The sequence below is a fragment of the Nymphaea colorata genome, chromosome 12 (genome assembly GCF_008831285.2).
Source record: "Nymphaea colorata isolate Beijing-Zhang1983 chromosome 12, ASM883128v2, whole genome shotgun sequence".
Taxonomy (NCBI): domain Eukaryota; kingdom Viridiplantae; phylum Streptophyta; class Magnoliopsida; order Nymphaeales; family Nymphaeaceae; genus Nymphaea; species Nymphaea colorata.
The window spans coordinates 8,456,053-8,470,593 of NC_045149.1; the positions used below are offsets into that span (position 1 = coordinate 8,456,053).

The following is a 14,541-nucleotide window of genomic DNA, read 5'->3' on the forward strand; positions in this document are numbered from 1 at the left end:
AAAGAAGTCTAATATGATCATTTTTCTAGTTCAAGTATAGTTTTCTTATATAAAAAAATAAGTAAAACTTATTTCCTAATAAAAAATGCAACAACTTTGGATCAAAATCTCTTTCATGCATGGATGCATGCATGAGGAGAACGAGCAATAATGCACCTCCACATGTGACAAACTATCAATGTTACTAGTGTTGGAAGTCCAAAGGAGGCTAGTGATTGCCCTAAGCCACTAGCTTAGCATAGCTGGTCACTCCTATCAGCCGTTGAATTCACATACGTAGGCATAAGTTCATGTGCCACTAAAAAATACTCAATTATGCACTAATTGAAGGGTATCGTAGGTGCACCGCAGAGGCATCATGGTAGACCTAGACCCTAGGGACAGGGGAAAGGGGGTTCTCTCTCGCTTTGTCCGTGAGATTCCCCTCTCGCTCATTCCAAAGGAGATTAGTGGCCATCCCTCTTTGTTTTCCTTACCTTTGAGTAGACATTGAATATGGTATCTTTTAATGTGTGGTATCAGATTTGGCCCTTAAATTCTTTGTCCATTATTTTGGATTTAGCCATGTCATTGAATTCTCCACTTTGTCAAAGACCATGTAAGCGAAGGGCATATAAAGGTTCAATTCATTCGGTCCAATTAACAGGTTAAGAAAACCATTATTAAATGTTGTACTGCATGAAAAAATCAAAAAGAATTTGAGTATACTTAGATTATACACTCAAATTGAGGGGGCATGTTACGGTTAATTATCAAACCATTGAAAATTAAAAGCCAGTTGTAATCAACAGCTAGCTTGTGTGATGTGTAACATTAGGAGTGGAACATCTGCGGTTACAGGAAGATTCTAATTTCTATAGTTAAATTATAATCATGCATAGTAAATACATGTTTATCATTATTCTTTTTTAATTGTTGTAATCATTATCTCATGTAACCTTTCTCTAGACAATTTTAATATGTAACATGCCTTATAAATATATCAGTATAAATATTTACTCACCTTACACAGAGTGGGTAAGAGTGAGGATTCTAACTACTGTTGAGTGGAGCTGGTTATATATGATGCTCCCGTGTATGAATTTTCATGTGTGATTTTAATAATGACACAAATGCTCATGGTTAATACAAAAAAAAAATTGTAAAGAAAAATAAAAAAAGATTTGAAGATTCAATAAAGGTAAAACTTATCAATTCATATATGGATATCGTTATGACTAATATACTATTTTAAGCGGTAGAAAAACTTTTTCACCTTTTTATCCCACTCATAGTTTTATCTTATTATCTCATAAATAATTTATTATCTCAGACATATTATCTATACTTATGTTTTACATTGTCTCATACATCTATCTTTTGTTATCTCATACTTAGTGTTTACTATTATTTTATGCATATGTCATTATCTCGCACCTATTTGTTATCTCATCCATATTTGTCATCTCACATTTATTTATTATCTCATACTTATTTGTTATCTCATACACTTACATGCATATTGAAAGTAAATATGCATATTGATAGTATGATACACTACCAGCATATGCTTGTTATATACATGGGGGGCCGGGGGCGGTGTGCAGAGAGAGAGAGAGAGAGAGAGAGAGAGAGAGAGAGAGAGAGAGAGAGAGAGATCAAATATACAAAAGAGAGGACGCGCCGGGTATGCAAAGGAAAGATAGCCTTGACTTTTTCTGCAGTTTCAAGAAAAGGTATTATGAAACCTTTGATAATTTTTCTATGTAAATTTGTTGAGGACATTGAACAGGCAAACAACAATGGCAATTCTTCTTCTTCTTCTTCGTCTTTTTGCATATTCCACTGTAATTCTTCGTCTAATAATATGTCCAACTGACGCATAACCACATAAACTAACTTTTCCTTTTATGCGTATAGTACCTATGATAACAGGGTGCGTTAAAAATGAAGTTGCCCCTGCGTCGACGCGATGCGGGTGCGGGTGCGACCTTGATTCGCACCCAACACTGTCCCGGTGCGACTGACCGCGCCCAAATAAAAATATCTTTTATTGTCGCGAGTCAGGTGCGAAAAAAAACGAGTCGGGTATTTTCCCTCACTATCTCTCCTGCGATCTTCCCTTCCGCCAGTCCTGTGATCCTCCCTTCCGCCAGTAGCAGCTTCCTCTTTTCTTTCCGCTGCGATGCTGCTCTCTCTCTTCCTCTCTCTCTGCACTGCGTCCACGACCGGCAATCAAAGAACTCCGTGAGGATTGAAAATACTTGAAAGATTGATCTGGCGAGGACTGCACGGTGGATTTGGCCTGCATCGAGGATTGACGGCGTCTTTCGATTTCGGCCGGCACATTCTTCCTGAAAATTCTACCTGCCTGGTGAGCAATGCCGAGATTGTGAAGAAACTCAAAAAAACCCGCGCAAGAGAGGCGAACTCTGCTTTCCCCTTTCCCCTTTCCTTTTACTTTCAGCAAGAGAGGTTAAAGAGCTTGTTGAACATAAATTTCAGTCGTGTAAGATATGATGACTAAATGAAGGTTTTTTTACGGTTGAGCGATGGGCCTGCTAGCCCGAGCTGGGAGAATATGTCCTGGAGCTTGTTGACGGTCGGGATCACCGACTGCCCGATGGAACCAACGGCCGCGTTCGAAGTTGGGGCCTGTTTCTCGGCTTCTCCAAAGTCCCCCATCAATCTGAGAAGCTCCCGCCAGGAAGTCCGCCGCCGATGACATGCCGGAAAAAACCTTCAATCCTTCTTAACAGTCCGAGGGGTTTCCCCCTTTCGCCCTCTCCCTCCCTCCCGCTGACGGCGTTTGCTCGCCCGCTTCGAAAGCTCACATAGGCTCGGAGTTTGGCTGGGGTTCACGAAGCAAGGTATGGGGTTACGGCTTCCCTCGACTGGCCAACCTTCTTGCTAGGCCAGCTTCGGGCGATGGCGGCCCGGACACTTAGTGGACTCGTATTTGGGTCCGGACTATTTAGTGCCATCATAGGACATCGCTCAACTGAAAAAAAATGACATTGCCACTGTACCGTGTCGAATACCAACTTGTTCTTAAATCAGATCACTTGTTCTTAAATCAGATCAATTGGATTTGAGAACCAAATAGTAAAATCGGGTTAACGGTGGAGTCAAGTTTCCAATGGTGATACTTGAAGTTAAATTGAATTTAAATTTTATAACTAGAATGTTGTATGAGATTTTTTATATTTTTGTGGTAAATATTTTCTATAAGTTTCTAATATTTTTTTATTGTTTATAATAAATTAATAATAATAATAATAAATACTCTTCCCGCACCGCCGCACCTATATTTTTTGAGATGCGTCGTACCAGCACCCGCACCCGCACCGGCATCGGCACCCGCACCTCGCACCTTGGTGACATAGTATAATACCTCTTCCAATTCTTATATGATCATTGCCAATTCTTCTGCTTATGCAAATCTCTTTGACAGACAAAGAGGCCATGGAAGCCATAAGGCACCCTCTGAGGGAGTCTTACAGATGCCACAATGTCAAGCGTGGAGGACTTGGCATCCATCACCATGAAGCTCGACTCCCCGCTTCCCTCGTTGTGTGTGTAAGTTAACAGATAGCCATCGTCTTCATCGCCACCTTCCTCCTTCCCCACAAAAAAAGGCTCCCCAGCAAAGCATCTCTTCCCAAAACTCCTGTCCACCACAAGTGTTAGTTGCAGTGCTACAAATTAGATAGTGTGGATATATCCAAGTGACAGGATAGTATAAAAAACTAGGAGATATTTGGCAGTACTCATCAAATTAATAAGAAAGGCTTTTTATTAGAAAATCCTTTTACCGGCCAGACTACTTGAGCAAACTTTATAAATACTTGAGCATGATTGTCTTTGTTAAAAGTTAAGTATGCTAAATTAATAGGATCAATCTTACAAAATACATAGCTTGTTAAATTTAATTTCTGCACTTAATATCCATACGAACATCATATCTACATTTTAATTAAAAGAAAAAATCTTGCAATGGAAAGGACACATACCAGACTTATATCCATAATGGTCTGGTTAACGATTCCTCTATTTACTAGTCACTGGCATTTAACCTCACGAAGTACATATATTTTATATTCAAAATAAAATAAAGAACAAAGACAAATGCAACTCACAAACTCATAGAATAACCATGTCTATGTTGCCATGTCTTCCTAAAATTTACAAGTATCTGCAGTGATTTGAATCTAAATAAGTACATTTTAAGTTTTAATTTTTTAAGGAGGAAGAGAAGGACAAGACCCTTTACCTGGTCGCTACCACGCAATCTTCCCCACTTGCTCGATCGAAGTCCAGTTTCACGATGCCGGAGACCTTGATCATCGGATCTAGGATCGCCATGAACGCGTAGCGGCTTTTCCTGCCTAGGAACTTAGGGTTGATGACCCCCCACTCCAGATTCTTCCTAGAGAGTGCCCTCCTCCCCACCACCTTCCCTTCCCGCAGGTTGATCCTCACCATCTCCAAGCAGCAATGTAAGAGATCCATCCTCTCCAGAATGTGCTCCACCGGTACAATGTTTGCTGCCACCAGCACCACCTCCTCCCCTCCCTTCTCATCCCACGCGTTCACTGAGTGCACGAAGTTGAATCCAGGCACCTCAATCCACTTCATCTCCGACTCGTCGGTGGCATAGCGTGGGATTATCCCCACGCGTGGGACTTTCCGGGCCTCGCATCCCATCGGCGGTCCCATTCCTGTGAACATTGCCAGTGGTTTCATGACTATCTGCATGTCGGGAAAGATGGCGTACCGCTCAGTGATGGCCAAGTCGTGCACGAAGGAAGGTTGCTGGAAGGAGAAAATGGGGATGTCCGGTTGCTTTGTGCCATCGACCCCTATTCTGAAGTAGTTGAGAAACGGAGAGATGGGGCCGTACCGAAAGGCGAAGACCTCACCTGTGACAGGGTCCACCTTTGGGTGAGCGGTCATACCCATCCTGAGCTTCCCGCCGAAGTCCCACCGGCCAATCGTCTCAACATCGCCGTCCGGCGTGAGCTGCATGGCGTAAGGGAAATCCGACTCCCATAATGCCATGATCGTGTTGTTCATGAATGCAAGGGCTGTGTTGGCGAGCCCCACGCCATGTACCAGGTTGATCTGGCCAGTAAGCACCCTCACCACGAACACGGCGAGCCTCATGAACCCGGCGACGCCGGCCAATGCGAAGAAGTTGGGGTAGATAGGCAACCCTGCCTCCTCCTCCTTGGTGAACCTGTATGTGCGGATGAAGCGGCTGCAGAATGTAGCCTGCCCACCGGAGATCTGTATGGCATGCAACATCCCATCCCCATCAAACAGATGGTAGGCGGCCTTGGGGATGAACTGCGGGTTGGGCCCATTGCGGATGTAAGCGCCGTCGAGGCAGCTTGGGAGCTGACCTTCAACGGTGCATTTGGTAGGGGGCATTTCGCCGATGGGGGCATAGTTGCCGGCCAAAACGTCCTTGGGGTTGACGGATGACTGCAAGGGATGTGGCTCGACGAAGTTGCTTATCAAGTCGTCCAGAGCATTGCAGAGCATTACACGAAGACATGATGGTACTAGTTTGTAAAGTTGTCTAACAGTGCGAGCTGCGTTCTCCAACGGTGGAGGTGGTTCTTTTCTTTGTTTTCCATTGACTGGCTCTGTAGAATGAGGAGGGGGAGATGGAGTTGCTTCTATTAAGGCTGTGGTGTCTGTAGTATTTGTTGGGGAGTGAGTTGTGAGTTGAGTTTGGTAAGGTCTCCTTTCTAATCTGATGTTGGTAATGATGGGCAAGGTGATGGCGAAGGGTGTGGCTTTAGGGGGAGTAGAACTGAGGTTCAGTCGGGGAAATGGAGCATGGAAGGAAATGGCGTCCATTGTTGATGGTGGTAGAATTGCAGAGACAGGAAGGCAAAGCTTAGGGTGGCATGGAGGACAGTAGCGGGTTTTATCTTTAACAAAACTTTTTTTTTTTTCAAAATTCAAGATATTTTAGTCATTAATCCTACTATTTTGGTGCACCAGTATGACACATACTAGGAGGTTCGATTATTTGAAGCAATTAGTGAAAGTTGTTCTTTGGTGTGCATCCTTTTCTCGGGATCCCATGGAAGGAGACATAGCACGTGATCCTTTGGATGAAAACACGCAGAAAAGTCATCATCTCCGACTGTGGCTTTGAAGGAAGGCGTCATTCTCCATCTTTTATGTCCTCAACCTTTCAAAAAGATCATACAGTTCCTACTACCAACTTTCTTACACGATTCATGGCATTTTTTTTTCTTTGTTTTTTTCTGAAGAAAACTTGGGTCCTATTCAAAAAACATGCTTTTTCACCTTTTTGACTGTGTTCTTTCTTGTGTTCTTTCTTAGGATTCTTTGTTGGTTTCTCCAGTCCGATTCTGCTTGGTATTATATTGGGCAGCATGCTTGCTTAAGGAGTGGTCACTGTCATATCTATGCTTGTTAACCCTAGGCAACGGGTACCTGGGCCCACTCGGGGCCCAAAAATTAGGCACTCGGCCATCCCAAGTAGGCCACATTAAGCTCAACTTGGTTCAATAACTTATATTTATTATTATTTTTATTTAATGGTTTTCATTTTATAGTTTTTAGTTGTGACCAAGTTGCATGCAAATACACGTTCAAAAAAACAAAAAGAATGGGGTTGGGGTACTTTTAAAAAAATGTACATTTTAAAGGCTAAATAATTTCATAATTTTTTTTTGGTCCTTTTAAAAGTTCTTTTACTATATTAAAAGTATTTTGGTCATTACACACCTTTGTGCATAATTTTTTGTGTACAAGAATGTGCACATGATTTCTAACTGGCTTCTAGGAATTGGGCTTCAACCTTAAAACTAATATGGCCTTGCAAGCGCTCAGCTTAATACCATATATAATCTAACATATAATTTATATTTATTTTATATTAAATATCAATAATTTTTTTATTTTATTAAAATTTCACTTACGTCAATTCCTAGCCCTAATTGTGATATGATTCCAATCTTGGAACAGGATTACAAAGATTGATTTTCATGGATTAAAGTGGTATATATATACACACACATACATATATATATATATATATATATATATATATATATATATATATATATATATATATATATATATATATGTGTGTGTGTGTGTGTGTGTGTGTGTGTGTGTGTGTTTTCCAATAAAAGGTGGGAGTTGAGGTACTTTATATATTATAATGTTTTGAAATTTTAATTTTTCCACCACTATTTTATTCTTAAAAAAATATTGACTAGATTGCATTATATGGGGAGGTGAACAGTTTTTTGTGTATTAGGAGCAGGTGCAAAAGGGGCAATGCCCCCTCCTGATATTTTTAAAAATTCAAAATTATACATATAAATTTTAAAAATTTTAGTTTAACCTTATATAAAAGAATTAAAAAATGATTTTTATTAAAATTTTAAAATTATAATGCGGTTCTTGCAATTAAAACTTTCTAACTCTGCGTTGGGTCCATATAACTAAGGGTATGGTGTATGTCATTGTTTGCATCCCAAAATTTTTATTGGTTTTGGAATGCTCCAGAGAAATGAGGTTTTGTTTTGAAATAGAAAAGAAATGGATTTGCCCGTCGGTACGAGGATCAACCGTTCCCGATGCATTTACCGAGGATAATCAACCCAAGGGCTATGTTTATCATTGATGCATTTCATTTTAACTTAAACATCTTTTTTATTCTAGATGCGGTGTAGAAAAATTTTGAAAGTTTGATGTTTCAAACATTTGAAAAGACTCTTGAGAGTTGCTTGAAAATGTGAAATATTTTGAGAAAAATAAAAATTGAAAAATATCATTTGGAAAACTTGAGGAATCATTTTAAAGTCATTTTAGTGTTGTTCTCTTAAGACTTTAAGTAAGTTTGAGATTTTGCTCTAATTCGATTACCGCCTAGTTAGAGCTCCATCTCATCTTGTTTAAGTTCTTTGGAGTGGTGCTTGTGACCATAAGTGATATTGAGTGAAGGTGATGACATGGATGCATTCATCCTATATGATTGTAAGAATGTAAAACATTCCTACCACAACATTAATGTAAAGTTATTCCTACCACAACATACATGTAAGATTTTTGTTTTTATAATTATTGTATATAAGAAGGGAAAGTCTTTTTTTGAAAGGGAATTGAAATTGTAGACCATCAAGCATGATTCCAATATTGGGTCATTACTTGGTTTGTGGTCTTAATAAAGTCGGTAAATAAAAAGATCATGAGAGGAAAATGTTAAAAAGAATACAAGAGATAAGACACTCTTATGAAAGGAAAGAGAGAGATATAGAGAAAGACATGCATATATGTGTACATACAGTCACATATACACATACATGAAAGCTTAAGAGAAAAAGATGTATTAATTTCAAGAGATGAGAGGTTTTAGAAGAAAAGAAAAATATACATACGTATATATGGGTATGTATAAGAAATTTGTAAGGAAAGATATTTGTCTTCGAAAGATGAATAAAATATTCGAAAGAGATGAAATAGAGCACATGTGCATATGCATTCATGCGCATATAAAAATTTGTAAAATGAAAAGTGAAAGCATAGATAGAGAAAGATGGAGGGATCATCACGTGTACATAGATGTATATAACATGTATATACATACGTACCTTCACAAGATTAGAAATCAAAAAATAACTTAAAATTACCAACTTAAAGTTTAATGTGGGCCGGAGGAAAGCTTGGACTTATGCAAAAGTCTAAGCAAAGTCCCTAAAGCCGTATTAGAAGGTTTCTTTTGGAAATGTTTTGGAAAATATGATTTATATATAAACATACAATGTTATTATTTAGTTTGTCACAAGGGATATACTTCTTCCATCGTTGGGTAAGGAAGAAAAATAAGCAATATAATGATGCACTCGTTAGGGTTCCTAATTGGGTGATTAAGAAAGAAACTAGCGTAAAATGACATGCAAATGCTTATTAACATGTACATTTTTTTGTGAGAGTTTTCTCCAGGTTGAACAAGTCTCAACCTCAAAAATTAATACGAAGATAAAGATAAAGAAACCTCAACCACACTCTTATTCCCCCACACATTCACATATAAATGAAAAACCAAGCAACTAGATGGATAATATATAAACAATATTCAAGGAAGGAAAGAGAGAGAGAGATAGAGAGATGGAAAGAGAAAGGTTCAACTAGGAGGATGGCAAGATCTAACCATGAAATGATATACTATCTTATCACCTCATACTCCCAGTGCACTTGAACATAGCCTCTTGACTCTAAAATAGAGATTGAGAGCTATTTCCCTTGGCCATGAGGAGATGAAGATAAGAAAAAAAAAGAAAAAGAAAAACAATGCTATAATTAATAAAAGAGAAAACATGATTCAATCATGAAATGAAATATCATCTCATCTTTCCGTGCTCCCGATGCACTTGAGCATAGCCTCTTGTTTCTGAAAAAAAAGATTGAGTGTTTCTCCTTTGGCCATGGGGAGATGAAGATTAGAAGAAAATGAAGAAAGAAAAACAATGTTATATCCAATAAAAGATAAGACATGATTTAACCATGAAATAAAAGATCATCTCATCTTTCCATGCTCCCGGTGTACTTGAGCATAACCTCTTGTCTCTAAAAAAAAAGAATTTAGTGCTATCTCCTTTGGCCATGAGAAGATGAAGATGAGAAAAAAAATAAGAAAGAAAAACAATGCTATATTCAATAAAATATAAAACATGATTCAATTACGGAATGAAAGATCATCTCATCTTTTAATGCTCTAGGTGCACTTGAGTTACCCTCTTGTCTCTAAAAAAAGAGATTGAGTGTTATCTCCTTTAACCATGAGGAGATTAAGTTGAGAAGAAAAAGAAGAACGAAAAACAATGCTATATTCAATAAAAGAGAAAACATGTTTCAATCATGAAATGAAAGATCATCTTATTTTTCCATGCTTACGTTGCATTTGAGCATAGCATCTTCTCTATAAAAAAAAGAGATTGAGTGCTAACTTCTTTGGCCATGGAGAGATGAAGATGAGAAGAAAATGAAGAAAGAAAGAGGTGAGATATTGATTACATATCTCTAGTGAGAACGATTTAAGAAGGATGAACGCCTTAGGTCCTAGACTTCCTTTAATTGAAGCTCCAAAATGGTGAGGTCCTGGCTTCCAAGAGAGTTGCGACTTGATAAAGCTTGCTTCCAAGTGTTGGAGAAGAAGAGGGGGAGTGAGAATGGAAGAGGAAGAGGGAAATGGAGCAAGAGGACTAAAATTTCTAAGTCTGGAAGTGGAAGAGGGAAATGGAAGAAGATGACTAAAATTTCTATGTCCTCAACTGAAGGTTTCCTTGAACTTCTCTAAGGACTAGCTCTCACCTAAGAGGGAGGGAAAAGAGTGGTATTTATAGAGGATTTTGGAGTCAAAACCCACAATTCAATTTTTTTGAAATTTTATAACATTTTCATCCGAATTTCAACTAATTTTGACTTATTTTCAATTTTTTGTAAAAGAAATAAACTTCAAATAAATGAGATTGGCCATTAGGCCTGTAAAAAGTACATTTTTTTATGTGAGCAGGGCTGTTGCCCAGCCCCCTTAGAGGGTATTTTTTGTCAAAAAGGAGGGGGGAAGGGGCAGGTAATTGTGCCCAAGCGCAACAGTGTCGAGCGCTGTCGCATGCGACCTCAGCACACTCGGTCGTGTGCACCATCGCGCGACCGCAACACGCGCGGACGCGTGCATTGCCGCACGACAGTGGCACGTGCGGTCGCGCGCGACTGCAGCACACAATCGCGTGTCGTAGGCGCGAGGTTGTAATTTTTTTTTAAAGTCTAAATTGAACGTGTTATATATAATATGTATTTTTTATTTAAAATAAAAGGAAAGTTTTGTTAAAAATGGGCGCTTGACTCCACTTTAAGCGATTTCGAACTTGTTTTAAATTCAATTTTAGGTTTTAATTTTTAAACGCTTGATTTGGATCTAATTTGGATCCACGAATTAGATTTTGGGATTGGAAAAATTTGGGGTAATTAAAGTCATGTGCCTACTCCCTCAATAAAACATGATTACAACTTTTGAAAGAGGTGCGGACCCTTTCCTGAACATGTAGTGTTCATTAAATGAGTGGATTAATCTTGCTTTTATTTATTTATTTAATTTTTTTTTGTGGGGAATAGGTCACTTTTGGAGCCTTGCCGTTGTGGATGAATACACTGGGCTGATTCCCCTGCTAGTTAGGAATGTCTTTGTTACAGAGAGAAAAGTCCTTGTTACTAAATATTAAGAACTGTTACAGAAGTCCATGTGTACTAAGGGCAAGGCCTTCAATACAAACGTTTTGCCTTACTCAAAGTTGCTTTATAGCTCGGTTGATCCTTAGTTCATACAAAAATTTCATGAGTTCCTTTTTGCTGCTTTTCCAGTGACCATGTTCTATGTTTTTAGAAAACCGTCGCTAGAAACTACCAAACCCATCGCTACAACTTTGTAGAGACCAATCAAATCTGTGCCTACAAACAGCATTTGTCATGCCTACTAGCACTGTTGGTAAAAGCTTATAGGCATGGTTTTCTTTAGTTTATACATATACATACACACACACACACATACATACATACATACATACATACATATATATATATATATATATATATATATATATATGTATATATATATATGTATAGAGAGAGAGAGAGAGAGCAAGAGACCTCCTTTAACAAAAACAAAAGTTCTATTATCAAGAAAATATTTACATAATAAAATATAAAGTTAACATTGATAATTTTAATTTGTCATCAATGATTATTTCAACTCTTCTGTTGCCTCAATTCCACTGCCAACAGCCTGATATCTCATCACAAACTTCATATATTGTTTCAATGTGAACCATGAGAAAATAAAAAGACTATTATATCACTGAGTGAATTTCAGTACCTACTAGAAATAGCCCCAATAACCTTGCAGACTATGGCCCTGAAAGCAAGATGCCCAACCTCAAATGAACTGCAAATTTTATCAAGAAAGAAAGGACTGATCATAAAGAGCATTTCCATTAGTAGAAACATGTTGAATAAGAAATTGTACAATTACTACAGTTACAGGGATATCAGTTCTATCCACATTTTCAGTCGGTGCTTCGCGTTTCAGCAAAAATGGAACCATCGATATTAACAGAAGATGCTTTATTAACACAAGAAAAATAGAAGAAAGTTGAACAGTAAGAATATGAAGAAGAATACGAAGATAATAGAGGGGAGAAGAAGAAGAAGAAAGAAGCCAAAATAAAAACTTCTACTAAGTGCATCTTTAGATTTGATGCCTCAGGAGGTTTTTTTTTTTTTGGAATTAGGTGGTATATCACTATCAATAAACTTTCTTTGGATGAGAATAGGACTAAAATTTACAAAGAAGGAAACCATCTTCTTGAAATTGAATTCCTCAATCCAAAAATCTCATTACATTATGTTCGGATAAAGAGGAAAAAAAAAACTATCTGTTTCATAAACCCAATGTATCTTTCAATCCCTCTTTCTTAATAGGGGATTGAGGTCATTAAAATGCAATTAATTGTATCAATTATCCTTCCATGTTTTCTAGTTTAGTACTTATTTTTATTTTTATTAATTCATGTAAATATTAATTCTAAACTGCTAAAAATTTTGTAATAAATTTTTATGTTGAAAGTTACATTCTATGCTATCAATTTCGTTCTCAATCCATCTAACAAAACAGAACCCAGCTTGGGGGCCAAGGGAAGGGCATCATAAGAAACTATCATTTCCAATACTGTCACATCAAATGGCATCAAAAGCAAAGCAATAATGTCTTCGCAGGAATCAAGTAGACACAGGCTGCAGGGCCCAGGGCGGGCTACGGTGCACCTGTTGATGCTCAGGTCTCGCAGTACTCTCACCTCCTCTTGATGAACATTGTATTTCTGTACTTCCAATTAATTTGACAATAAAGTTTTTAAAATTTAATTGTATATCCAAATCTGAAACTTATTGGAATGAAACTTATGTCCAATTTCATGAAATGATCTAGATCATGTTTAATGGTTTTCAATTTCCGGCTCATCAAAGCTGATCGAGGCATTTGGATTTTTGCATCATTTTCAGGAGAGTTGGATTCATCAGAACCAAGATGAAGTGCTGAAAGGAAAAACAAAAGAAATTTTACAATTTTCACTATATATGTGATTTTTACCTCCAACAAATTATACATATGAAAGACAATAAATATTTTGTTAATGTACAATTATAAATTTTAAACTCAAGGCCTTTTCGACACCCTTTTGCTTGCAGTAAGATGCTTGAGGACGACCTTCGACACGATTCCTTGGGCCCACCACCATCGAGGAAGGATGTGCTCACGATGGTGATTGTCACAAATTAGGGCCTCTCTCACACTGTTTTGAATAATAAAAGTTATTCGCCAAAAGTGGGGTACCCCACTCAAGAACCTGTTTTTAAAACCCATTAAACAAATTGGTTTCATAAATCTGAGATAAATCAAGAGTGTAATCCAAAGCATGGCCATAAATATCGTTTTTGCATTTAAAATGGTGAAGTTTTTCTGGGGTATAAAATGGTGAACTTGAAAAACACCATGAACTTTTTAAAATTTTAAAAATCTTAATAAATTGTGAATAATAAATGAGAAACGAATAAGACAATATGAAAAAAGATAGATAATTAGATAAGCCACAAATAAAAATTAAAAAATATAAACAAGCAGTACGACATTAAAAGGCTATGGAAGAATGCCTAAAATGAAAGTAAAAAAAAAAGATGTCTTTTTACCTTTATTTTTGCTGACTTGTTTTCTTGTGCCTTAAAGTGTTTCTTTGGAAAAAAAAAGCTGCATTTTTGTGACTATGATACAAAGGATGCATCTGAACCAAGAAAATGGAAAAGCAGAAAGGAGTCCCTTATAAAGACAAAATGGGAAATTAAAAAATATCTTTGGAAACAACAAAAATACATTTAAAGAGAAAAAAAACCTTCAATGAATATAGTCCCAGTACATGCACCATCTTTCTCGGCAGTACAACCACTCAAACTTTCATCCACACACACATATTGTGTGTGTATATATATATATATATACAATATGTGGTCATTGAATAATTTAACATATCTCCATCTCTAACTCATCTCTAGTCTAAGTAATGTTAAATATTTCTTTCATATGTCCCTAATATTTACATTGAATATAGTAACACACGCTTTCAATTGAGGAAAAAGCATATATGGCATTATGATAATGGGATCCTTATATATAACTTGTGGATAAGTTAATACATCACATCTCTAGTTTATCTTTATCTTGAGTATTGTCAAAAGACTTCTTTCTTGTGTCTGTCTCTGACTTATTGTTTGAATGGAGGGAAATAGAGGGAAATGAGTAGATGGAAATGAAAGAAAAAGAAAGGAAAATGAGAGGGAAAGGGAAAGAAAAAGAAAAGAAAGAAAAGGGATACTTATAAGAGCTTGTTTGGATAGAATGTTTGTTTAGACTATATAAAAGAAAGAAAAGGAGAGAGTTAGAGTTTGTTTACAATAATACCT

General features: G+C 37.2%; 1 protein-coding gene across 1 annotated transcript; it reads right to left on the reverse strand.

Moving 5' to 3' along the window:
- Nucleotides 1-3,393: 3,393 nt before the first annotated feature.
- Nucleotides 3,394-5,847, reverse strand: LOC116265236 (zeaxanthin 7,8(7',8')-cleavage dioxygenase, chromoplastic-like). The gene is made up of 2 exons (XM_031645795.1): nt 4,253-5,847; nt 3,394-3,649 (listed from the first exon to the last, which is right to left on the reverse strand). The coding sequence occupies exons 1-2, from the start codon at nt 5,845-5,847 to the stop codon at nt 3,394-3,396; spliced, it is 1,851 nt and encodes a 616-aa protein (XP_031501655.1).
- Nucleotides 5,848-14,541: the final 8,694 nt, after the last annotated feature.

Coding starts and splice junctions, on each gene's coding strand:
- LOC116265236 (XM_031645795.1), bottom strand. CDS start 5,847: ATGGACGCCATTTCCTTCCATGCTCCATTTCCCCGACTGAACCTCAGT. Junction 3,650..4,252: donor GATTGCGTGGTAGCGACCAG/GTAAAGGGTCTT, acceptor TGTGGTGGACAG/GAGTTTTGGGAAGAGATGCT.